Here is a 26,332-nt window from a genome sequence, read left to right on the forward strand (position 1 = left end):
TTTTAAACCTTGGAACTAAGTGTTCCAATTCATTCCAAAACCTCACTAGATCCGAACCATTTACCCCGGCAATTCACACAACAATTGCATAGTACAATTTGAGCAGTAAATTGGAAAACGGGATTGTAATACTCAAAACGACCGGCCGGGTCGTTACAATTATAATGATCGAGAATTGGCGGTATTTTGATGGAGGTAAAATAGTGATTGGTAAAAATAAAAGTTTGAGCGAGATTGTCTAAATGATAAGGTTTTTGTGTAAAAGTTGTATATGTTCTCTTTATGAGTGTAGTGGAAATTAAATGAGAAGTAGTAGTAGAGTAAAAATGGTCTCCAAGTGGTGTTTTTGAGAATGTAAAGAATCAATTATTACGGTGGTGATTGATTTATAGGAATGATGAATAACGACCAAGGAAGACGGTGAAAGTTCAGGGGCAAATATGAACTATTGCGCATAGTCTAGGACTAAATTTGACCCTCTTACATTATAAAAAGGACCCATGTGTAAAAACCTTTGGGGTAAATATGACGCTGAATATTAATGGAAGGCAAATTTGGATTATTTCGCAAAACTCATTGGCAAATTTGGACTTTTTCATTGAAAAAGGAATTGCTTTAAATTGAGGAGCTATTTTGTTTCGACTGCGGCTTTCGCTCAACTCACCAGTGACAATCATGGAAGGAGAAACCGTAACAGAGACTGCGCCTCAGTTTGATGCCTTCGAACACCCCAAGGAATTGGAATTGCAAGTAGAAGAGGAAGGACATAACACTAATGTCAACACTAAAGAAGCTGACAATCAAAATGAAGAAGAAGAGGAGGACGAAGAAGATGAAGAAGAAGAAGAAGAAGAAGATGGAAGCGGAGAGTATAAATTCCGATTCGGAGCAGAAATGGATCCTTTGGCATTTACTGAAGACGATGCCTCTGGACTCCAGCCATACCAACAGTTTGAGCGCCTTGAGCACCAATATGAAGCTTTGGCTGCCAAAAAGCGCAAAGCTCGTGCCCTTCTTCCACCTCCCAGGTAATTTTAATAATGTGAAGCGAAAGAAAAAAAATAAATTTAAGTTATTTCTTTATACGGTAATGATTGCAGTGATGTAAACTGGAAAACTCCTTGTACTTGGACATACAAAAAGTAGTGAATTTTAGACAAAAATTGACACTTTGCGAAGAATTTAACTCCTTTCATATTCTAATTATCATATTCTAACACTTCTAACAAATTCTGACATTCATATAACTACGGGGGTATAGTTAATTAATTATCTCTTTGACTGCAGAATTATTTGCATGCTTTGTCTGGATTTCGGATTAGATTTTCATCGACCTTCATTTCATATTAATTTCTTATACCATGTTGAGTGGGTGGGTGGGTGGGTGCAGTGAGGTCCCATCGAAGAAACTTAGGCTAGAAGACAGTCAAGTGGATGGTCCTGGAGCAAGTTTTGACGAAATATTGGAAGCTATGAATTTTGGGATGAGGAAAAGATCAAGGAAGGTATGACATCAACTTGTTATTTGCTGTATAATCTGTTGTCATTAGCAGTCTGGACAAACTTTGAATTCCATCTACAAAATACTAGATGTAGCAGAACATTGGCCCAAGCCGAACCTTGGCAATTTCTTTGTTACATTCTTTTGTTTTTTGGTTCTTGGCTATTATTTTTTTCTAAGAATTCTTAACTGGACCATAAGAGAACTGCTATACTTAAGCTTAAACATCTTCAGATTATTAAAGTTTAGAAAACTAAAGAATAATTAAAATGTAGATATTCAGTGGAGTATTTGTTTAAACTTCAATAGTCTAACTCCTTTCACGAAAGAAAAACATATGGTTAGAGGCACATTTTCTTATGTGTAGTCATTAGTTGAAAAATTGGAATCACCAATACATAGTAGGACTTTATTTTACTGTTACCAGCTTTTGCATTTCAGATCCTTATACGAGGTTTTAAAGTCAAGGTCCTTAATTTCAAGCTTCGGGGTAGGGGTAAGGTTTGCTTACACTCTACCCTCCCCAGACCTCACTAGTGGGATTCTACTGGGTTGTTGTTGTCCTTAATTTCAAGCTTAAGATCTCTAATTATATCTCATCAAAATCACCTTTTCTTTTTCTTTTTTAACGTAGTTGTAAAAAGGATAATCAAATTGCACATTGCACTACATGTATCATTAATTTGGAGAAAGATTAAAGAATACCGTGAGTGTTGAGGATATGCAATAATATCTTGCTTACGAAAGCTAGCTTTGAGGATAAGCTTGTTGATCTCCAGTTCGAACTGCTAAGGTTATGTCACTCCAAGACACATTGCCAGCTATAAGCTTAACTAAGCAAAAACTCCATGATCTCAACTGTTAGTGGTTCTTCTTACCAATGAACCTTGGGCCTCCAAAACATTTTCATAATACCTATAAGCAATTCATGGATGTTATGAATGGTTTAAGAGATCAACTACCTGATTCTCGAAGAATCAAAAGAATCTTTATAAGATCATGGATGTTGTGGAGCTTCTTAATCAGTTCTCAGTATATTTTGAATGACATTTGGCTATATTTTGACTGTTCAGAACAATATCTTCTGAAGTTGTAGCCTTTTCAGTTAGTTTATTAGGTAGTCTTTATGCATCCTGTTATTTTTTCCTTTCTTTATTCAGGGTTGCAAGTTGTTTTCGTTTTTGTATACTGTAAATATTGTGCAGCCGTTAGTAACCTTCTGCACACTATGTTATGCTGTACCTTATGTAGCTCAAGAAGAGAGGTCGGCGAAAGGGAACAAAGAATAAAGTCAGTTCAGAATTGAAAAGAAAACTTGGTGATGCCACTCTTCATTATGCACATGGCCGTTATGAGGAGGTATGCAGTTAAGAGTCATGCATCCTTGTTCTATAGCCTGATATTGCTTGATCTGTATAGTTCTCTGCTTTTCATGTAGACATGATATCTATATGGCATGAAAAACAGAAAAATTGCCTTTCCTCTACACAGTATAAGAGATATGAATTGACACATCAAGTTGCTATTTTTTCTTTGTTGTTGTCGATTATGGTCCTACTCTGAAACTGTACCCACTTTTTTTTCTGAACATTTGATTCTAATTGTTTTTATGGATATATTCTGTCAGTTATCTGCAAAATATGTGCACACCTGTTTCACCCATTCTATGGCTTTGCTTCAAGAAGGGCTCTATTTCAGGTTTCAGCTAGTAGTCCTTCCATTTCTTACTTTTCTCATTGTTAATGTTCTCTGTTGCAGGCCATACATGTGTTGAATGAAGTCATTCGTCTTTCACCAAACCTTCCTGATCCATACCATACACTTGGCCTGATTTACAATGCTATCGGCGATAAGAAGAGATCTATGGACTTCTACATGCTTGCAGCACATCTTGCACCGAAGGATGCATCTCTTTGGAAGCTCCTGGTCGATTGGTCCATGTGAGAATTCCTTGTTTCATCTCTTCTTTTTCTTTTTCTCCTTTCGCATTCGTATCATTTTTTCTTATATATATATATATATATATATATATATATATATATATATATATATATATACTAGTCTTTCGTCACGTGCGTTGCACGTGTATGCCCAATCATATAATACATGATTTTATAAAATAATATCAACATATTAAAATTAAGGTTTTATCAAATAATTATAAATAAAAGAATAATGTATAAATGATTAATGTGGTTCATTATACTTTTTTGTCGAGGTCAGAATGATTATATATTATCTGAGCCTATTAAATCTGAGGAGAAAGATCTTTAATATTGTAGCATTTTTTTCTACGTTCGTCACTGTTATAGTTTGTTGTACATAAGGATCAACTGTAATCGTTATGCAAGAAGAATATCGTGCTCATATTTAATTATAATGTCTGTGATGTTTACATTAAACCTGTAGTATGAATCCTATACATAAACATTTACCATTAGATCATATTATACATATTATAAGAAAAACATGTATATTGTGAAACAATCTTAAAAGCTACCTGCACATATGCGGTATGCCAGTAAGATAACGATAATATTAGCTATCTTCACTTCTTGGGGTTTTCGAATTACGGACTAATACCGATAACCTGTTAAAAGAGTACCAAACTAATTTACTTGGGTCTAATATTACAAGGAAGATAGCAAAAAATTTCAGATGAAAGTTCGTAAATGACTAACTTTAAATGTTCGTTCCAAGCAAAAACCAATATTTGCCAACAACCGATTAACTTAAGCGAAATACTAACTTCATTACCGAGTAAAACCTCCCAATGTCATATGGTGACAAGATAAATATATGCATATGATGATAGTGTGTACACTATCTTTCAACTTTTGAATAATTAAATGTCTATTAGAATAATCATCATAATAAAAGTTATAACGATACTATAGCAACAACACAAAAAAAAATCTTGAAATTAACATCACAACAAATACCTCTACTTCATAACCTTCAGATTTTGCTTGTTCTGTAGCCAAGACCAAATTCAACAATCAGTAAAATAGTTCCGTAAAGAACCAAAGTGCATTGTAATCATAAAATGCAAGCAAATCATCAAATCACTTCATTATGACTATAAGTGAAGATTGTAAGTCGATTAACTAAATACTTAAGGTGCACGCTGAATAACAACCATGTCAATTAAATTATAATCAAGTAAAATTAGCATCATTGAGTAACCAAACACATAAAATGTTATGAACTTGTTAGAAGAGAACATGGTAAGAAATCGAAACCAAAAGTAAAAAGACAAAAGGAAAATTATCATTGAATTGAAGACATATAGATAGGCGTAGGACGCGATTGATGAATACATTGGGACAAAGGAATCATGTAGTATTTTCGATGAGAGTTCACATTGAGTAAACAATACTCCTATTCAAGATTAGCAAACAATATTCGCACAAAAAAAGATATACAATTCATATGTATTGGAGAAATCAAATACTTACTGCTCTATATAGATATATAAGTGTCTAAGTCATAGGAGCAATAGATTTTTAAAGAGAACAAAACTAAAAGGTGCAACTCTTCGGGAGCGAACAACGGTTGTCGCTTACTCGATTCTGGATTCTTCTCTGGTTCTGTTAGGAATGGCTTTGTCAGCCAACAACGTTGGATTGTTCTATAGAAGCATCATATGCACGTCTAGAATAAACAACTAATTGTAGATTTGTGGTCTGCGTAGGGGTAAGGTCTGCGTACACACCACCATCCCCAGACCCCTTACTTTTGGGATTTTACTGGGTTGTTGTTGTAAATTTGTGGTCTCAAAATTAGAACTTCCATGCAGATGAAATCGGTTGGAACATCATAGTAAGGAAATCCCACATACATACTACCAACGTAAACCTGTGGCCTAAATGAAACGTGCCAATTTCAGATCTTGCTCTTTCACATCAGAATTACTCTACTTATCTTTTGAGTCTTGTATATCATAGGGATATAATTGATTTATAAGGGAATGAAACTAAAAGGTGCAACTCTTCGAGAGCGAGCAACAATTGATGTGAATTCTTTCAATCGGTGTGATTCCATTGCGTTAGGTTTTTTGGACAAGTATGATATTTTGGTTATTTATAAGAACAGTTAGGTAATTTAACTTTTAACTTTTGAGGTTCCCACTTTTATAATAACTAGTCTCTCTGAACATGCGTTCCACGTTAATATCATATCATTCTTATATGTTTGTATTGCAAAATATTGAATTTTTATCATATGCAGACTTAAGAATTTTTGTTTGATTTATAAAGGTATTTGAACACACATTAATTGCAAATTAATGTTGATTTTATAATTTTATCTATTATTTCAACTTTACTTTTAAATAGAAAATTTTGAAGCAAAAAGTTTTGTTTGATTATCTCATATGAAGTAATGTTTCACTTACAAAAGTTTAACTTCTTATTGAAGTGAAATTTATGTCAAACAAAATTTCAAATTTCTTTCAAACTTCAACTTTAACTTCAAATATTGATTTTTTAAACTTAAACCAAATATTATCTAAAAAAATAGAACCCTTAAAATTATGCATAAATTGTTAATAAATTAATTTTTCAAAATTTATGTACCAAAGAATGACTAAAAACTTTTTGTTTGGAAAGACTAAAATATTATCAATTCAAAATCAAAATTGTTCGCACTCTCCCTTCAAAGTGGAGTAAATAATTTTATGACTCTTCAAGAAACCTTTAAAGTTATTTATCAAGGCAATAAAAGTATCTTACTTCAGAAAATAAATATAGATCAAATATTTCTTCCCGAAGCTGCAATGCCTCTTCCGAATTAAAATAGTAGTGATTAGTGGATAATATTACCAATATGCTATTGTTAAACAACATCCACGTTTCTACCACCACTTGCATATTGTGAAAATATAAAAAAATATCTAAAAGTGAAGTTGTGCAAAGCATTTTAATAAGAATGTGAATGAATGTAGCAGCACTTTTGCCAATGATAGTAATTTCCCTAGACTGTGCAGATAGTGTAACGGAAATTTGATACTCAGAATATAATGCCTATTAAAGAAACTAAATTTGTATTCCTTAGTAATTTCTTCTAACATAAGAACTCAAGAAAAAAAAAGTAGAACTGAAGTATAAGATTTAAGAACGAAGAATAAATATATTCTTCAACGTTAATGAAGAATCACATAATGTGTTTTAAGAAGTAGTACTTTTCTCATATCTTTTATTTACTTCAAATGAAAGCCTCAAAATAAAAATTAATCATTCAGCATGGTTAAACAAATGTAAATATAATTCTTAAAGTAAATACAATTATAACATCCAAGTGTTGATTGCTAGTTCTGGATGCTAAAAACCAGTAGTACCCTTCAATTTACATATTAATGTCCGCATGATATCAGTTGTGCCAATACTACATATACTCATTTCTCTATAGAAGAGAGTTGTAAGTTGCATAAAGTTTGATAGTAGAGCAAATTCATACCTATCCGCAAATGAAAGAAAGAGGATACGCATAAGGAAATCCACCTCATAATTGATTCAACTATTCGTTTTGATTTTAGATTGTTACCATGACGTGTGGTTGAACAAATGTGAAGGAACACATTAGAAAACTTTATTTTATTTATCTGAAGGAAGACACCCCTTCGAATCAAGGCATCGATTAATTTTTTTTTTTTGATAAGTAGTTCTTTCCTCTTGGACAAATAATTATTAATGAATAAACACAACTATTTAGAAAAGACACAATATAGATCAATATCATTTTGGTATTTATTTATATATTTATTTATTATTGTCTAATATAAATATATATTATTAAAAGGTTATTTTAGTAATTTAACCTTTTAGTTTTGGGCTTCCCACTTTTAATATAGTATATATATATATATATATATAAAATACATGTATCAAAAGAATTGCAGGTAAGCAGTTTAGTTATATATGGTGTAAAAATATGTCATACCCTTGTTCCTTTTCCCATTTCATTTAATGCTGTATTATAATTCCTATGCGGAGTGGATTCTTGTCTCATATAATTAGAGATTCAATGGTTGGGGCGAAAAAGTTATCGCCTTGCGATAAAATGTTTGCCCCCTTTCCCATTCAATAATAACCTGAAATGCTGATCCCTTTTGGAAAGGAATCCTTTGAAAACTATCACCAAAATTGCATTATCATTTACTGTTTTCTTTAACTATCTGAAATAGTAAAGGAAACAGATACACTGAGATGGACGGACTAGTGTAAGTGTTCTCTGTGTCACTTTTGTTTTCTGTACATTGAGAGGAACCAAAAGGATACAATTATATTTACTCCTTCCGTGATGTTTATTGATAGTTTGTTCCTAAAGGAGCTGAAATTGATATATGGTTGGGGTGCATTTGCTATTATTCTGCATTAAAAATTAAGAAAGCATCATGTTTGCGCTTCATTTTCTTTTGCACCCAAGGGTGTGTCCTAGTGGTCAATGAAGTTGGGGTGGGGTGGAGTGGGGGAACCTTGAGGTTCTCAGGTTTAAATCCCAACAGAGGCAAAATTCACTCTTCCCATTTGTCTAAGCCTTGGTGGACAGGGTTACCTGGTATCTGTGGAACTAGTCAAGGTGCGTGTAAGCTGGCCCGAATACCTCCATCATTTAAAAATAATAATAATTAAGAAAGCATCAAGTTGTGCATGTTGTGATGTTGATGCACATATTATAATTATTCTACGTTTTGAGTGACAGCCTACTTCAAAGTTTCTTTAATATATCACATCTTTTGGTCCTCTAATTTAGGAATGCATTTACATATGTGGTGACAGGCATTTGAGTGTTCCCTTTTAAACCCATGATGAAATAATGGATACGTATTGTTCACCGTGTTTCCATTGCCAATATTATGTTTTGTTTTGTTGTATAAGCTTGCTTTCTGGTTCCTCTTTATTTTGCAACATTTGGTACTTCTTGAGCTTTACAGTTAATTTTTTTTTGTAACTGTACAGAGAGCAGGGAGATAGGGGACAGGCCAGGTATTGCCTTTCCAAAGCAATAACAGCAGATCCTGATGACATTAGTCTTAGGTATCACCGGGCTTCAATATACATTGAGCTTGGAGATTATCAGAAAGCTGCAGAGTCATACGAGCAAATTGCTCGTCGATGCCCTAATGATGTTGAAGTGCTTCGGACAGCTGCTCAGGTTTCTGTATCTATCCTTCCTTCAGTATCTGTCAAACTTTGCTGTCTCATTTATTTGCATATAGTTATTTTCTTGGCTAAAGCACCAAATGGTTACATGCTAAATGCCTCTTCTTCTGCTATTGTTGATCCATTCAATTAGTCGTCCTTAATATTACTGCATGGGATATCCTTTCTCTTTTATATTACTGAAGACAGCATGCTTTACTTTCATTGAGGTGAGCCCTAGTCGTATATAACGTTAAAAATGATGAATGATTGACTTTTATTTAGGGAAAAAAGAAGATATACATGAAGTAAAATTTCGTTAGGCTACATATGCTGATGTAAGTACTGTTATTTATTCCTGAAAACTTGCACAATGGAAGTAGGAAAGTAGTTTACCATGAATGTTGAGTTAGACAACACAAACTCGTGACCACATTTCTAGAAAATGCAGAACACTGCAACGGCTGACATGGAAAATATTTAGTATTACTAGACAATATAAGAACACCACCACCAAAAATGATAATAATGATGATGATGATAGTAATAATGATAACAGGATATGGCAATTTTAATCAAACTTTTGAATGCAAGGTAAAAGAGAGAAAATTTACTGTCACAAAGGTCATTTCTCTGGTTCTTAGAAGACACACCAAGGGAAAGTATGTCTGGTAGCTAATTTAAATCAATCAATCAAATATGTCTTAATTCCAAATTAGTTTTGGTCAACTATATGAATCCTCTACATTGATTTAACTGTATTCGGGCTTATTACATTCCAATATTGGTAAATAAGCTGTCTTTTCAGGCAAATTAGAAGTTCCCTAAAACAAGAGGTTTTCTAAATCTCACTCATCCCAAGATTGACATACACGTCTCCAACTAGAGTCAGAAACTTTTACGAGATGCATCCTAATTTTTTCGTGGTAACTTAAAGATTTATTAAGTATGATACAAGTGGTATACAAAAAGTGGGCAACATACACCAGCACATGGTTATTTACAAAAATGCACCCAATCATCTGTACTAAAACGAAACTGTGCCCTAAAAGTTTATATCAAAAACAAGAGATTAGTCCTAAAAAAATCAAGGATGTACTGGATCAGTCTTGTGCTTTTGTGAATTTGGCAGCACTTCCTTTGTGCTGAAGTTTATAACATTTGTTATCTTTAAAAAAAAACAAGAGATTAGTCCTAATCTGTACAAAAATATTGTCTACCGGTCTACCCCCTTAGATGCCCTCTGCCTTTTTTATGTCCACAAAGCCCACAGCATAGCCACATGAGCTACTTCTCGTGCTCGCTCCAGCCTTTTCGTCTATCTGAAGGCCCTTCTAGACCTCACATGTTAGCTGTCCTTGTCATCATCCATTGAAGAGCCGAAGGGTCCGATACTGTCCACCATAATTGGCTCGCTGACGACAATATAGCACAGGTGATTTATATCCTTTTCCAAAACCTTGCACATGCAGCACCAAGTGATGCGTGTTATCTTTTTCTTCCTGAAGTTATCTACCCTGACAATCGAACCTCTAGCTGTCAACCACGTGAAAATAACATGCCTTCTTCAGAGCTTTAGAAACCCATATGGTGAGATTGGAAAGCCATCTCTTCTCTCCGTAGACGTCTACAGTAAAAAAGAGTACACCTGAAAAATCTCCTTTCTTTTCGCTCCGTTGTCACACATCTTTCTCTTTCGGATTAGCAATCTGTACGCATAGTAGCTCTAGGATTCTTTGAAAATTGTCACCTCCGAATCTTGCAAGTTATTTCTCAAGCCCAAGCCCCAACTGTTTCCCCTTGGTGTACCCTAAAACATTAGACCTACTGTAAGTGTGAGCATTAATTCCGACTAATTAGTATCGCCTATATACCTTTGCTCCCACTGTGTTATGTTCTTATCCTCATTAACCCCAAGAGGTTGTAAATTTTTGAGACAACTTAAACCTTCATGTGATTTTATGTTTACCCCGTTGTCCTTTAGCGCCTTCAATTATTAGTATAACATTGTTCTACAGTCCAATACAAATCATCACAGACGACGTCTTGTTATTTCGCTATTTGTGTAACTTGCATATTCTATCTGATGTAATTATTTGGACCTGAATCTTTTCTATCAAATACCCTCTATTTATTGTTTCTACCAGGTTTACCTGTAGTTGAAAAGTTCCTTAGTACATCCACACATTTTTACTTTTGAAAAAGCAACTAACATCGTGTGCAAGGGATTGCACTGAGACCAGGGAAAAAAAAGAGAAATGCACTGACACTCCTATGACTCTGCCAAGAGTGAACTTAGATCTGGCAAATTGATGAGAACATGCCAAGAGTATCTTTATGTAAAAGACTGCTGACGACAGGCTTTTTGCTTTTTTGTCTCTGTGTAACTAATGCTGTATCAAATGGTACTTACTCTCTTATTCCACTATTCAGCATGGAATTAACTTGTTGTTTACTTCTCCAGTTGTACAGAAAATGTGGCGAAGCTGAGCGCTCTGTTGGTATCCTGGAAGACTACCTGAAAAATCATCCAAATGAAGCTGATTTAAGTGTGATACATCTGTTAGCTGTGATGCTCATGGAAGACAATGCATATTTAAAAGCTCTTGATCTAATTGAGTTTGCAAAGCAGAGATATTTTACTGGGAAATGGATGCCTCTTAATTTAAGTATCAAAGCTGGAATATGTCATTTACATCTTGGTCATATGGAGGAGGCAGAGGTTTGTTGGAGCTTGGTCTTAAAGTTTCTTGTTGTTTGTAGTAGTGCCATCACTCATAGTAACTGGCATGTAATGCAATGTAAAGGCTGATCAAGTGCAGTGGTTCCTCCAACAATAAGTGAAGCACAATGTTCTGATGGGTATAATAGTGGAGTATGAATTGATTTTTCTGTTTTCTACATGCTCTTGGAGTCATTGCAACTGGACTGGGTTACCAAACATTTTCTATTTTCCTATTATTGTTAACTACTGTCTATGGGTTACATGCGGGTGTTGTTGTTCAAGAGAAAAATATCTATCTGAGAATCCATTTGCTAAGGCTCCTGCATATTTTCTATAACACAAGGGAGGAAAAGCTAAATGCGATCGAGATTTGTTCAACTAAAACTTTGTACCATCAGAAATTAGAAAGCTACTTTCAGTTACTTGGGACCAAAACTAGATTTAATGGCACTAGATGGGATACTAGGTAAATTTAAAGCTTATCTTAGGGGAGAACATGCAGGATAGGAACCCAAGAACTTTGCTACAAGCTAATGAGCTAAAGTGACTCTAAAGTGGCCTGAGTGCTAGGGTAGTTTTGCGAGGTGAAGATTGAGGAACAGGAAGGCTCTGATAAAATGAGGCGCCCGGAAGTGTTTATACACCTCAAGATTGGTTAAATATTTCTTAACTATGACCTTGTACCATAGTTGGAACCCCGTAATGTCACAGGTTCTCGACTTCTTTAGTCTTTAAAGCCCAAAACTTAATCTTACCCTGAAGTGATATCCAATCTTACCTCTTCTAGATATCCTATTCTGTTATTTCTAAAAACTTTATATACTGTTTTTGTATGAATTTGAACTGAAGCTATATGCTGTTCTTACTTTGCCAAGCAATGTGCAGATTATTTTCAGTGCTCTACAACAAGAAAATGCATCTCAACATCCTGACATAGTCACTGAGGTTGCGGACTCACTTATGACCGTTGAACACTATGAATCTGCTTTGAAGTACTATATGATGCTTGAAGGAGATGGCGTCAAGAATAAAGTAAAGAAATGAAAACTCCTTTTGTACTGCTTCTATGTAAATTGCTATATTTTATCCTTTCATTTGAAAGGACATGTCTAGGTATGCTCTCTTTCTTTACTATCAAGCAGACCGACCATGCTCAATTGATCTTTTATTGAGAAATACTCTTCTTGAAAATATTAACTAGTAAATTTACAGGAAATTTCATAATTGAAATGTTCTCTTTAATAGGTTGCATTATTTTCCCATGCCTGTGTGCTGTGAAAATAAACCTGAAGCAAGCTCTGTTTTCTATTAATGCATGCATATCCATCTTTTGATTTTTTTATTATCATTTGGTGGTTAATTTATTTCTATCCTTTTCAGGGCTATTTACACTTAAAAATTGCTGAGTGTTATGTGTTTTTGGGGGAAAGAGTACAAGCAATTGAGTACTTCCATAAAGGTATCTCCACATAGCACATGATATGTGTATATATATATATATGATAGTGTGCGTGTATTTTATAGCTCTGGTGTGACATAACCTACCTTCTCATTTGTGTACCTCCTGCTGAATGGGATTATTTTGTGGTAGTGACTTGCTTAGTCTGTTGATGCTTCAAATCTATGAAGTGTCTTTAGCTGATTGTTTTTTCTTTTCAGCTGTAAATGAACTTGAGGATAGTGTTGATGTTCGATTAACTTTGTCCTCGATCCTCCTTGAAGAAGGCAAAGATGATGAAGCAGTTTTTGTGCTTTCCCCTCCAAAAGCATCAGGTATAAATCATATACTTAGCATTCTATTAATTCGATGGTTGTAATCTTCTTTTAAGATCTCTGTGGTTCATTTCCAGAATCTTCAGTTGACTCAAGTTCTGATGAACCAAAATCATGGTGGCTTAATAGCAAGATAAAGCTGAAGCTTTGTCAAATTTATAGAGCTAAAGGGTCACTAGCGGCTTGTGTGGATGTTATTTTTCCTTTGATTCGTGAGACAGTGTTTCTTGAGTCTGTCCAACAAAAGGTAAGCTTACTCTTTCCATTTGACCCAAGAATGTGCTAGTTTTAGGGATGGTTTCATATAAATATTAATATTCCTATCAACGAGAGAGGGAGAGAGAGGGAGAGAGAAAGAGAGAGGGGGAAAGGGATGACGTGTTGTGGTGTGAGTGGTATCCAAATCTGAAAATTGGAGTCGACGGAATGTTGAACAACCCCAGGCGTAAAGGAAAAGAGAGTTAACTACATCAGTCAACCATAATAGTCCTTGGCCATGGCTTCCTGTACTTTGTGATGATGAAGATGAGACCCAAAGCAACAATGCTGAATTGTTTCTACATGGCTTGTAGCCAGTGATGCTTGCCTCATCCAGTTTAACTCTAGAGAAGAGGTCTCCATTTATGCAGTAGATTCTCTTTATGCTAGGAACAACCAGAGGATTTTAATCTTCTATTTTGCCACTGCAAAGTCACCACTCAAATCTGGAGTCTTTTCCTAAATATCCTGGGAATTAGTTGGTCAATGCCTAACTCAATGATAGGGTTTCTAAAATGTTGGAGGAGAAGAGGTCTCAACAAAAATGCAAGTAACATATCCTTTTAAAAAAATGCAAGTACCATTTGGAACACTATTCCACAGGCTGTATAGTGGAAAGTCTGGATTGGGAGAAACTCCAGAATTTTTGAAGGGGAAAAAGGGAACGTACATAGCCACAAATATAGGTCAATTCTTTTACTAGCTTATTGGCGTAACCTGACCTTTGTACTGGCTGTAATTATTAACATAGTAAGGGGCTTACATGATCTTTTACTATGTTTTGCTTCACTATCTTAGTGCTTCTTTCCGATAGCCATAAGCATTGGCCCTTATTCATAAACAAATATGAGCTTCAAAGAAAAGTGGAGAAAGTGGACCAAACTTTGCATATCAGTGACGAAGTTCTTTGATCTAGTTAATGGGAGCCTGTGTTCTTAGAGGTTTGAGATAGTGGATCTGATATCTTCGATGTTCTTATATACTTTAAAGGAGGTGTTGAACAAGATGCTGGACATAGTTGTATCACGAGGCTACTTGAAGGGACTTACATGCATGGCAGTGTTGAAGTATCACCTTTTTTTTTGTTTGCAAATGACAATCACCCTAGTGTTTTGCAATATAGAGGTATCTTAGATGACATATCTGCGGTAGGCGCTTATGTTGTTCCAAGCAGTATTGGCTTAAGGTTAACTTGAAAGAAGTGTGAGATTGCCCCAGAGGAGGTAGTCATCATTGGAGAACTAGCATTGTCTAGGATTGTCATTAGGAGTATCCATTTTATGTATTTTGTGGAGAGTTTCACTTAGACAAGCCTTAGATCACCGGAAAAATTATACGATGACTAAGTTCTTTCTTCCCGGTTAACGCTGGAAAGACGCACAGCGATCTTTTCTCACTAATGCTCTGATACTATGTGAGAAGGCACGGGAGAAAATATGTTATTGATATTGGATGATAAATACAATACAAGAGGTCCCTATTTATAGCTATACACTACAAAAAGATATTACTCCTCTTCCAATGTGGGACAAGACTACACTATACATATGTGTAAACTAACACTCCCCCTCAAGCCGGTGCATACACATCATATGTACCGAGCTTGTTACACATGTAACTAATACGAGAACCAGTAAGAGACTTAGTGAAAATATCTGCTAGTTGATCATTCGACTTTACAAACTTTGTTACAATATATCCTGAAAGTATTTTTCTCTGACAAAGTGACAGTCGATCTCAATGTGTTTAGTCCTCTCATGGAACACCGGATTTGACGCAATATGAAGAACGGCTTGGTTATCACACACTAGTTCCATCTTGCTGATCTCTCCGAACTTTAACTCCTTGAGCAACTGCTTGACCCAAACTAACTCACACGTCGCCATAGCCATGGCCCTATATTCGGCTTTGGCGCTAGATCGAGCAACTACATTCTGTTTCTTGCTCTTTCACGAGACCAAATTACCTCCTACTAGAACACAATATCCAGACGTAGAACGTCTATCAAAAGGTGATCCTGCCCAATCAGCATCTGTGTACCCAACAATTTCCTCGTGGCCTCGATACTCGAATAGTAATCCTTTGTCTGGAGCTGACTTTATATACCGAAGAATGCGAACAACTGCATCCTAGTGACTATCACAGGGAGAATCCATAAACTGACTTACAACACTCACCAGAAAAGAAATGTCAGGTCTAGTCACTGTGAGGTAATTCAATTTGCCAACCAACCTCCTATATCTCGTAGGGTCTCTAAGAGGCTCCCCCTATCCAGGCAGAAGCTTAGCATTCGGATCCATAGGAGAGTCAATAAGTTTGCAACCCATCATTCCAGTCTCCTCAAGAATGTCTAAGGCATACTTCCGCCGTGAAATAACAATACCTGAGCTAGACTGAGCGACCTCAATACCTAGAAAATACTTCAATCTGCCTAGATCCTTAGTCTGGAAGTGCTGAAAGAGATGTTGCTTCAGATTAGTAATACCAACCTGATTATTACCAGTAATAACAATATCATCAATATAAACCACTAGATAAATATACAGATTAGGAGCAAAATGCCGATAAAACACAGAGTGATCAGCCTCACTACGAGTCATGCCGAACTCCTGAATAATTGTGCTGAACTTACCAAACCAAGCTCGAGGGGACTGTTTCAAACCATATAGTGACTTGCGCAATCTACACACACAACCATTAAACTCCCCCTGAGCAACAAAACCAGGTGGTTGCTCCATATAAACTTCTTCCTCAAGATCACCGTGGAGAAAAGCATTCTTAATGTCTAACTGATAAAGAGGCCAATGACGTACATCAGCCATGGACAAAAAGAGACGAACAGATGCTACTTTAGCCACGAGAGAGAAAGTATCACTATAATCAAGCCAAAAAATCTGAGTATATCCTTTTGCAACAAGACGAGCTTTAAGCCGATCAACCTGGCCATCCGGGCCGACTTTGACTGCATAAACCCAACGACAACCAACAGTAGACTTACCTGCAGGAAGGGGAACAAGCTCCCAAGTGCCACTCGCATGTAAAGCAGACATCTCGTCAATTATAGCATGTCGCCATCCTGGATGAGATAGTGCCCCACCTGTAGACTTAGGGATAGAAACAGTGGACAAAGAAGATATAAAAGCATAATGAGGTGACGACAGACGACGATAACTTAAACCGACATAGTGGGGATTCAGATTAAGTGTGAATCGTACACCTTTGCGGAGTGCAATTGGTTGACTAAGAGGAGACTAGTCCGCAGTAGGTGCAGAATCTGATGCGGGGCGTGAATCACCTGGGCCTGATGCTGGATGTGGACGACGATGATAAGTCAATAGTGGTGGAGCTGCAGAAGGTTGAACTGGATTATGCGGAGGAACTGGAGCTATAGGTGGTGGAGCTACAACCGGAGCTGTAGGTGGTGGAACTGGAGCTATATGTGGTAGAGCTACAACTGGAGCTGTAGGTGGTGGAGCTGGAGTGACTGAATCTCTAAAAGATGAAACTGCTAGTACCTCAGAAATATCTAAGTGATGACCTGAACATGTGAAGTATGATTGGGTTTCAAAGAAGGTAACATCAGCGGACATAAGGTACCGCTGGAGGTCAGGAGAGTAGCATTGATATCCCTTTTGTGTTCTCGAGAAACCCATAAATACGCACTTAAGAGCACGGGGAGCTAACTTATCTGTTCCTGGAGTAAGGTTATGGACAAAACAAGTGCTTCCAAAGATACGGGGTGGAAGAGAGAACAAAGGTAAGTGGGGAAACATGACAGAGAATGGAACTTGGTTCTGGATAGCTGAAGATGGCATACGATTAATAAGATAGCAAGATGTAAGAACTGCATCCCCCCAAAAACGCAACGGAGCATGAGATTGTATGAGTAGGGTACGAGCAGTTTCAATAAGATGTCTATTCTTTCTTTCAGCTACCCCATTTTGTTGAGATGTGTACGGACAAGATGTTTGATGAATAATCCCATGAGATTTCATAAACTGCTGAAATGGGGAAGACAAATACTCTCGGGCATTATCACTACGAAATGTGCGAATAGAAACCCCAAATTGATTTTGAATTTCAGCGTGGAAGGTCTGGAAAATAGAAAACAACTCAGATCGATTTTTTATCAAAAATATCCAAGTGCACCTGGAATAATCATCAATGAAACTGACAAAGTAGCGGAATCCCAAGGTGGAACTGACCCGACTAGGACCCCAAACATCTGAATGGACTAAAGTTAAAGTGACTGCTCGATTATCAAAACGTCGAGAGAAATGGGAGCGGGTATGCTTATCGAGCTGACATGACTCACACTGTAGAGCTGACAAGTAAGATAAACCAGATACCATTTTCTGAAGTTTTGACAAATTGGGATGTCCCAACCGTTTATGTAATAAATCTGGTGAATCAGGAACAGGTTAAGTTGTAGAAGGAAGACAAGATGTGAGTTCATGTGATTTAGCAAGGATAAGGTAATAAAGTCTGTTTGATTCACGCCCGGTACCAATGATCCGCCCCGTACTGCGTTCCTGTATAAAAACATGGTCATCAAGAAATAAAACAGCGCATTTAAGTGATTTGGCTAAGCGACTAACAACTATGAGATTGAAAGGACTATTGGGAACATAAAGGACTGAATCTAAAGGTAAGGAAGGAAGTGGGCTTGCTTGACCTATTGCAGTTGCCATGGTTTGAGACCCATTGGTCATTGTGACTTTTAGAAGAGATTGAAAATATGAAATAGTAGTGAAAAGAGATTTGTTACCAGAAATATGATCTGATGCACCTGAATTATGACCCAAGACTCACAGGATGAAGATTGGGAGAAACAAGTCACGCTATTACCTGTTTGAACAACAGAAGCTATCTCAGAAGATGTCTGCTTACATGCTTTATACTGAAGGAACTCAATATAATCTGCTAAAGAAACCATCCGACTATTCAAAGCATCGGTTTCCATGTCGCTACAATTTGTAGTAGTAGGATTAACTTGAAATAGTGGAAATAAGTAACTCCTGTGAGAAAACTGAAGAGATAGCTTGAAAAACACTGTTTACAGCAGGAAAACAGAACACTCTTCTGTGCCGGAAAATTCCAAAGTTGTCGAAATTTGTCGTAATCAGGATGGATAGACTCAGAATTCCTTTGCGAGCAAGCTGTCCTGAAGAAGCTTCGCGAAAAAATGGCCGGAACCCTCGCCGGAAAAGTTGTTGTTGCCGGTGCGTGGAGGAGCGTGACGGCTTTTCTGCCGGATAAAATTTCAGGGGTTGGTCGTCGGAGGGTGATCTACCTCGTGGTGGTGTTGGTTTTAGCACAACACCGACAAAAAGTGACTTTCACTTAGACAAGCCTTAGGTCACCGGAAAAATTGCACGATGACTAAGTTATTTCTTCCCGGTTAACGCTGGAATGACGCACAACGATCTTTTCTCACTAATGCTCTGATACCATGTGATAAGGCACGGGAGAAAATATGTTATTGATATTGGATGATTGATAAATACAATACAAGAGGTCCTTATTTATAGCTATACACTATAAGAAGATATTACCCCTCTTCCAATGTGGGACAAGACTACACTATACATATCTGTAAACTAACATCCTAAAAGACTGACTTTATGTGCTCAAAACACTACCCAAGGGCTGTCCAAAAGGTGAAAGGACAGCCTGAAAATCTGCAATAGCAGAAGCAAGGAGGAAAAATGTCATTTCAGTCACCCTACTAGTAAAAGTAGGCTACTAGTACCCTAATTTATGATAAAAATCATATAAACTTCAGCTCTTACAATATTAGTACCCACCTATGTGATTAAAAAAAAACACTTTTTGGACAGATTTTGGTTCACCAAAAGTCTGTCCAAAAAGATTGACTTTGTGTTCCCAAAACACCCTCTTCCCCTATTCTTTTGGTGATATTCGCTTTCTCATTGTTGCTCTGATATTGTTCTTCTCTGCATCATTTGATCTCATTTAACTTTAAGATCTCCTCTTCACCGACAATTGGACCCCCTTTCAATGATATTATCTTGCTTCAAAAAAATATAAATGTATCCTGAATCTGAAAATTTGGTTTAAGGCTTCTTTTGTAAATGATATTTGATGTACTGCTGGATTTCATGAATCCTTACTGTTGTAATTTGTACTTTCTCAGTACGAAGCTAGTACTGATGTTTTATGAATAAATGATCTTTTACTTATATGTAAACAGTTCTTCAGATCCTTTTGATTTTGTAAGCTCCTTAAGTTGTTAGGACGGTGATGTTTTGAAAGGAGCTTCGATATGTTTTTGCAATCAGTTGCATCCCTGATGCTTGATTAATGAAATCCTATTTCACTTGATTAAAAAAATGACCTTTACTGATTGGCAGGGGTATTTTTTTGATGAAGTAATAATTTTATTGAATGTATGGGCACGAAAACACCTATACACAAGAAGTATACCAAAAGAGTAGAAATCTTAGAAAAAGATATGGTTCTTTATGAATGACACCCCATCTTTTATATATAAAGGAACTTCATGAGTGCACCAAAAAGAATAAAGGGATAAACGGCTATTCCTCAATTGTACAAAGTTCAACTCAACACTTTCGGAAGCTCTCCTATTTCTTTCTCTCCAAACGACCCACATAAGAGCTAGTAGAGCAACATTCCATGCGCTGCATCTTCTCTTCCACCTATCGCAATTCCAACTGAACATTAGCTCTTTCACCATGCCTGACATAACTTAAGATATCCCAAGCCATTACACAAAAAATTCCTACTAATGTGCGTAACCTTCCTCTTACTCAGATTCTCGGCCGTCAATATCACCCCTCTTGTTGCTAGCCAAGTGAAGAAACACATATTTCCCCGTATCTTTGGAATCCAAATCGATCTATTTGGTACTCACTAAGCATGAGCTTCTCATGATATGACTTAGCCGAAAATACTCCATTGTTCCTCGACCCCCACCTCTGTACATCATAATTATCATGTGATGTTCCTTGCCGGTGAAGTAAATCTACTAGGTTTTGAAATTCTGCTACTTCACAGTCTTGAAAGTTCCTCCTAAACCTTAAATCCAGAAAAATATCTCCATCTTGTATCCTCTGGATTCATTGGACTATCATCTCCTTTTGACATGAAATTCCATCAATGTTTTTTTTTTTTTGAGAAAGGTAACAGTATAAGTATATTCATCAGCACAATGATTGTTCTGGTAACCATATTTACAAAAGACCAAAAGTACATCATGTCCTAGATTCTTCTTACAAGGACTCTTAAAACTGTAGTAAAGTTTCAGTTTCATCTGCACAGAATTCTTTACACCAAAAATGAAAGGACAAAATACAGTTCAGCTAACTTTTTGTAAAGAATTTTGCTCTTAAAAACACCTTGCATTTCTTTCGCTCCATCAGCACAAAAATTAAATTCAGTAAATGTTAGGAAATGTAATCTCAAAATATTGTCCCCACATCACCTGTGTCCCCAAAAGCTTGTTCCTTCACACCCCACAACTAGGCATAGTTACTCTTTTAATCCTCCAAGCCCCTTCCAAGACCCTGTATTTTTATGTTTTCATCTCTCTCCAAAAATCATGTTCCTCTCTCCCAAACCTCCATAACCATCTGCCTAATAGTGCCTTACTGAAAATCCTCAGCTATTTAACTTGGCATGGATACTTAAATGCAGTACTGCATCAGTTCCAGTGACATAAATTGGTTTACCGTTTTGTGCAAAATATAAAAACTAGTGGGCTTGTGATTTGGTTATTCCAAAATTTGAGAAACAACTTAGCATTATGGAAGAGGCAATATTTATTGAGGGGAGGTATATTAACACTCGTAAACTGTCTGTTATATGTCATACAATGACCACTTTATTCATTTTTTCCGTCTACCAAACCATCAGTAGTGTATCAAGGATTTTTTCTTGAAGTAAGTAAATTGGTGCATGCAAGGTCAAATTCATCTTGGATATGGGTAGCCTAGTTGCATAAGCAAATTGCTTTTTAGAGATGTCCATAATTATTACACAAATGGACTCAAGCACAAGTCATAACCCTACTGGAAAAATATGTGCATTTACCTTTTCTTTTAATTGGTAAATATCTGCATTTACTTTTAATTCAGGTTATTTAATCATCTTTAATAAATGTCCATGTGATAGCATCATTTGAACTCCCAGAGATTACCTTGTATCTAACTAACTTTATTCCTTTTAATTGGTTGATCTACTTTTTAGGTTAAAGTGCGGAAAAGGCTGTCTAAAAGTGTTCTATTTCAAAGAATCAAGGTTGTGGATGATCACCAAACTGATACCGTCTTTCATGGCTTTAGGCCTTTAGCTTTGGCATCTGATCTGTGAGTTTTAATTTTACCATGTTCTGCTTTTTCTTTCCACTCCTTAACTGAAGATTCTACGGGCAAAAGTATTCAACCAAGCTGTTTCAGGAGTCGAGTTGTGGAATTTGAAATTTGTTAAATTGGCCATTTTCATTTTCTTGTTTCCCTTTTGGGAATCTTTCCTTAGTCTTTTCCAAGCTCATTCTTTTCATAAACATACCTAACTTACCTTCGAGCAACTCTACGCATGAGTTTGCCAGTGCAATCTTGTTGATCATGTCTGTAATGTTTATAATGATCTGTAACACCGATTACTGGCCGGTAATGTCTGTGCAAATAACTAATTTTGTGGCTTTTTGATAGGTCAAAAGCTGCAAGAGCCAGAAAATTACTTCAGAAGAAAGAAATGTTAAAGGAAGCAAAAAAAGCTGCAGCTTTGGCTGCTGGAGCTAACTGGAAAAGTGACGATTCGGACAGCGAGTCTCCTGTGAGAAGCTTATAGCCCGTTTCTTCTGTAAAGTAACATATTGTAAACTGTTTAAACCCTTGATTTTGACCTAATACTTCCTTTTTTCTTGTATGTTATCTTGTTTCTTGAGGGGCATGCATACCGAGAGCCTCCACTACCAAATCTTCTAAAAGACGAGGAGCACCTGTGTCTCATCATAGATGTTAGTATTTCTTGCTTCCCATCCATCTGTCTTTTAGTTTTTCCCACTTCCTTTCCTTTCTTTTTCTTTTTCTTTCTTTTCTTTAATGAACATGTTTGTCTCATGTGATTACTGCCCTTGTTCCGTTTTCAGGCATTAATGCACTTATTATGTTTATTCTTTTCGTAAATACTCATGCTTACAATTTTTATGTCAGTACTAGATACGGTCATTTAAGCTAATCAGAGGTCTGAGATGTCCTTTTTACATGTTTTAGTTGGATAAGACTACATATTTTTTTGTAAGGGACATTTTAATGCTAAATTCCTTCTGATTCTTGGCCCTTTTGTATGTGCGGACTGGAAATTTTAACATTAGATTTCTTTTTGTAGCTGTGCAAGGTGTTAATATCCTTGCAACGGTATTGGGATGCACTGGAGATCATTAATCTCTGTCTTAAATTGGCATGTGGCACGTTGTCTGTTGAGAAGAAAGGGGAGCTTCAAGCTCTAGGAGCTCGTAAGTTTCAGCTTGTAGTGTTAGCACTCTCTCCCTTTGCTTCTGTTCTGTATTAACTACATTGAGACTTATATTGACAGGTTCAGATATACTTGGCTGAGTAATGTCGTGAAGTGAAAGATAAAGATGCGTGCTTGTTAAAACGTTCTTTTTCTGTCTTGCAGAAGTAGGATATAACATTGCTGATCCCACCCGTGGGTTCGATTGTGCTCGTTATATTGTCAGTCAGCATCCTTATAGCTTTGCAGCATGGAATTGCTACTACAAAGTTATATCAAGGTATCAGCAGAATTTCTGTCAGTATTCTGAACACTCGTCTACTTTCGTAGTTGGCATTGTTCGAATGTGTCATGCTAGTTGAACCAGTTTCTGTTTCCCTTGTTCTATAACAGGTGCTTTGTCCTGCTTTTGCATTAACTCGCTATTTGGAATAATAGAGGAAATTAACTGTCAGTAAATGTTTGTTTGCACTCACTGATTCTGCTGAAATCCCATGTGTTGAGATTGAAGAGTGTGTGCAGATAAGTGTGTTGTACGTAAATTATGTTGGAAATATTTCATATAATGCATACAATAAATTTACCGATGTAAGACATTATTACAGTTACATGCACCATTACAAAATTAATTAGGGATTGTTTTGCGCTTGGGCATTTTAGGGGGACTAAGTAACAGTCAGCAAGCACCTGCAGGGGTTGGTTCGTAGGATTTATGCATCCTAAATGCACCACAGAATTCATGGAGTGACATGGGCCCCATTGTGTGTGTTGGTATCCACCACCCTGTCCAGTACCATTTTGTGTATCGCATTAAGGCTATCAATAGATGCTTGATTCATGCTCCTTATTTGACTTCTTTCCTTCAATAGAATAATATTTTATATTTATTTTGAATTGACATCTTTAAGCTTCCTAGCTTTTTACATCTTCCCATTATTATTTCCTATACTCTTAACAAATTAAAGTATAATGATGTATTCACACTTGCTTTTATTAGTCTTTGTGCTAATCTTGTATTATTTCACCACCCCGTTGCCGTATTGCATTCCAGCAGCCCGGCTTGTCCAGTAGCATTTTGAGAATCACATGAAGACTATCAAAAGATAATTTATTTATGCTCCTTTTCTATTTTGTTTGACCTAATTTTTATTTTAAACTGTCGATTGACTTCTTTCTTGCAACAGCAATTTCAACTTTACAATTGTCAAAAAGTTAAATTGACATATAATAATAAAATTCTATATTATTTTTGAATTCACTTTGACATCTTTAGGTTTCCAAGCTTTTCATGTGTTCCAGTTCTATTTCCTATGCGCTTTAAAATTGAAAATAGAATGTATTCACACTTTCTGGTATCAATTTTTAGGCTAGCTAAATTGGGTTCTTCAGTTTGGGAAGGAGGGACTCTCTTATGCATTGAAAATAAATACAGTTCTCAAACTGGAACTTACAACAATTAGTTGTTACTTAGTAACTTCAGTTGGTTTGTTGTCAGCCTAGGGGTCTACTAGTCTTTCAATTGTTTTCCCGTCCACCGCTTTTTTGAAACTAAAACATCTCTGTAGTCGTGCCATATTTTCTTGAATGTTATATTCTGTAGTTAGGTTAGTAATGTATGTACTGTAGCATTCTGGGTTGAATTATATTGTTTTAAGATTTGACTATTCTTGCATTCAGTTCTTTTATAACCTTAACTGTGATACCCGAAAAAAGTATTTTCAGTTTAGCATCAGGGTAAAGCAGTTACTAGAGATCTGAGAGTACAGTGAATCTTGTCCAAAATAAGATTTGAAGCCTTTTAAGATATAAAAGAGAACTTTCTCAACAAATCAAGAAGAGAACCCTTTATTTTACAAATTTACGACTGCTTGATCTTATTTTTGTTTTGTATTTTAATTTGTTAATTTTACTATGGATGATCATGTGCAGACTAGATATTCGGTATTCAAAACATAACAAGTTCTTGCATAATATGCGTACCAAACACAAAGATTGCGTACCACCAATTATTATTGCTGGACACCAGTTTACCACGATCAGCCAGCATCAAGCAGCGGCTAGAGAATATTTAGAAGCCTATAAGCTGATGACAGATAATCAATTGATAAATCTCTGTGCGGGTATGGGTTTCTTCTAGCAACCAAATAAAAGAAGGCAGAGTTGACGCAGTCTTTATCTTTCGTGATATCAATTTGCAAGTTTAACGTTTGCCTTCGTTTCCAGGAACCGCGTTAATAAATGTAGCTCTTGGATTCAGACTTCATAACAAGCATCAGTGTATACTACAGGGAATGGCTTTCCTGTATAATAATTTGAGGCTTTCAGGAAACAGACAGGTTACACTTTGAACTTGCCTAGCCTTCTTTTCTTTAAGTCTGATGTCTGCTTTTTATTAGTCCAATTTGAAATATGACTTTTTTGGTAATGAGCTATATTTAATATTTTCTTTTACATCAACACAGGAAGTGTTGGGGCATCTAAAGGAACTCCTTGAATTTCTTTTGCAGGAAGCAATGTATAATATTGGTCGAGCATATCATCATGTTGGTCTTGTTTCTCTAGCTGCCATATATTATCAAAGGGTACTTGACACTCACGAAAATGATTATCCCATCCCAAAGCTGCCTAATGAGAACCCAGATCTTGTCGAAAACAGAAAACCAGGTTACTGTGATCTTCGCAGAGAAGCAGCATACAACTTGCACTTGATTTACAAAAAGAGTGGAGCATTTGACCTGGCAAGACAAATACTGAAAGATTATTGTGCCCTATGACATTGATAATGTGCTATAGTTTTCTTGAAGATGTGAGTTATTTGTAGCAAGAATTACTGAATTCCTTTTTCTCACAACCACTAACTCTATCTGTAAGATGGTGGTGGTTTTATTTATGCCCATCACACTTCATCTGTGGACAGTCTGTTGCTATATGATTGGGGTGTTATATAGCGACTGAAATTCTATTAAGAATGCCTGGTGTTATGACGAAGGCAAAGTTTGGAATCACCTGTGAAAAGACAAACACAAGCAAATTGGGTCTTTGTGGGAACTTGTCACCTGAACTGCAAATGGTAGGTAGGAAGAAGTGTTGAATCTTCTTCATTCTGCCGTCAATTTGAAAATACAACATGTAATGTTAACTGTCTAAACAAAGAGAAGCAATAGAGTGCATAAATCAATAAATTTATAATGGTAATAGGATTGGTTCATAGAAAATGATTGTCTATAAAGCTTTGTAGTAGGGATAGTAATTATTTTCCATTTTATGATCTTGAAAAATCAATTGGGAAGACATTTGAAGTTGGTCTTACATTTAAATACTAATCGCTATCGCTGCTATTATGATGAAATGAATTTGAAAGATATATCTAAATTTTAATACAAAATGAGTATGTTATGAGTTCATCTCTACGAATACGGCTTGTCTAATATTAGG

The 26,332-nt window shown here is 36.2% G+C and overlaps 1 protein-coding gene across 2 annotated transcripts; it reads left to right on the forward strand.

The window, feature by feature from the left end:
- The first annotated feature begins 571 nt into the window (after window positions 1-571).
- LOC107782432 (uncharacterized) lies at window positions 572-25,899 on the forward strand. 2 transcript variants are annotated; one of them, XM_075243945.1, is made up of 18 exons: window positions 572-1,028; window positions 1,391-1,505; window positions 2,753-2,860; window positions 3,260-3,441; window positions 8,461-8,656; window positions 11,108-11,365; window positions 12,254-12,400; window positions 12,749-12,827; window positions 13,028-13,141; window positions 13,198-13,388; window positions 21,629-21,747; window positions 22,093-22,216; window positions 22,329-22,400; window positions 22,772-22,898; window positions 23,063-23,177; window positions 24,827-25,017; window positions 25,121-25,233; window positions 25,405-25,899. In XM_075243945.1, exons 1-18 carry the CDS (start codon window positions 676-678, stop codon window positions 25,669-25,671), a joined length of 2,871 nt encoding a protein of 956 aa, XP_075100046.1. In that variant the 5' UTR covers window positions 572-675; the 3' UTR covers window positions 25,672-25,899. The 2 variants fall into 2 exon arrangements, with proteins under 2 accessions (XP_075100046.1, XP_075100047.1); XM_075243946.1 differs by having other exon boundaries at window positions 13,219-13,388.
- The last annotated feature ends 433 nt before the right edge of the window (window positions 25,900-26,332 follow it).

The sequence above is a fragment of the Nicotiana tabacum genome, chromosome 22 (genome assembly GCF_000715075.1).
Source record: "Nicotiana tabacum cultivar K326 chromosome 22, ASM71507v2, whole genome shotgun sequence".
NCBI lineage: Eukaryota > Viridiplantae > Streptophyta > Magnoliopsida > Solanales > Solanaceae > Nicotiana > Nicotiana tabacum.

Coding starts and splice junctions, on each gene's coding strand:
- LOC107782432 (XM_075243945.1), top strand. CDS start 676: ATGGAAGGAGAAACCGTAACAGAGACTGCGCCTCAGTTTGATGCCTTC. Junction 21,748..22,092: donor TTAGCTTTGGCATCTGATCT/GTGAGTTTTAAT, acceptor GCTTTTTGATAG/GTCAAAAGCTGCAAGAGCCA. Junction 25,234..25,404: donor GGCTTTCAGGAAACAGACAG/GTTACACTTTGA, acceptor TTTCTTTTGCAG/GAAGCAATGTATAATATTGG.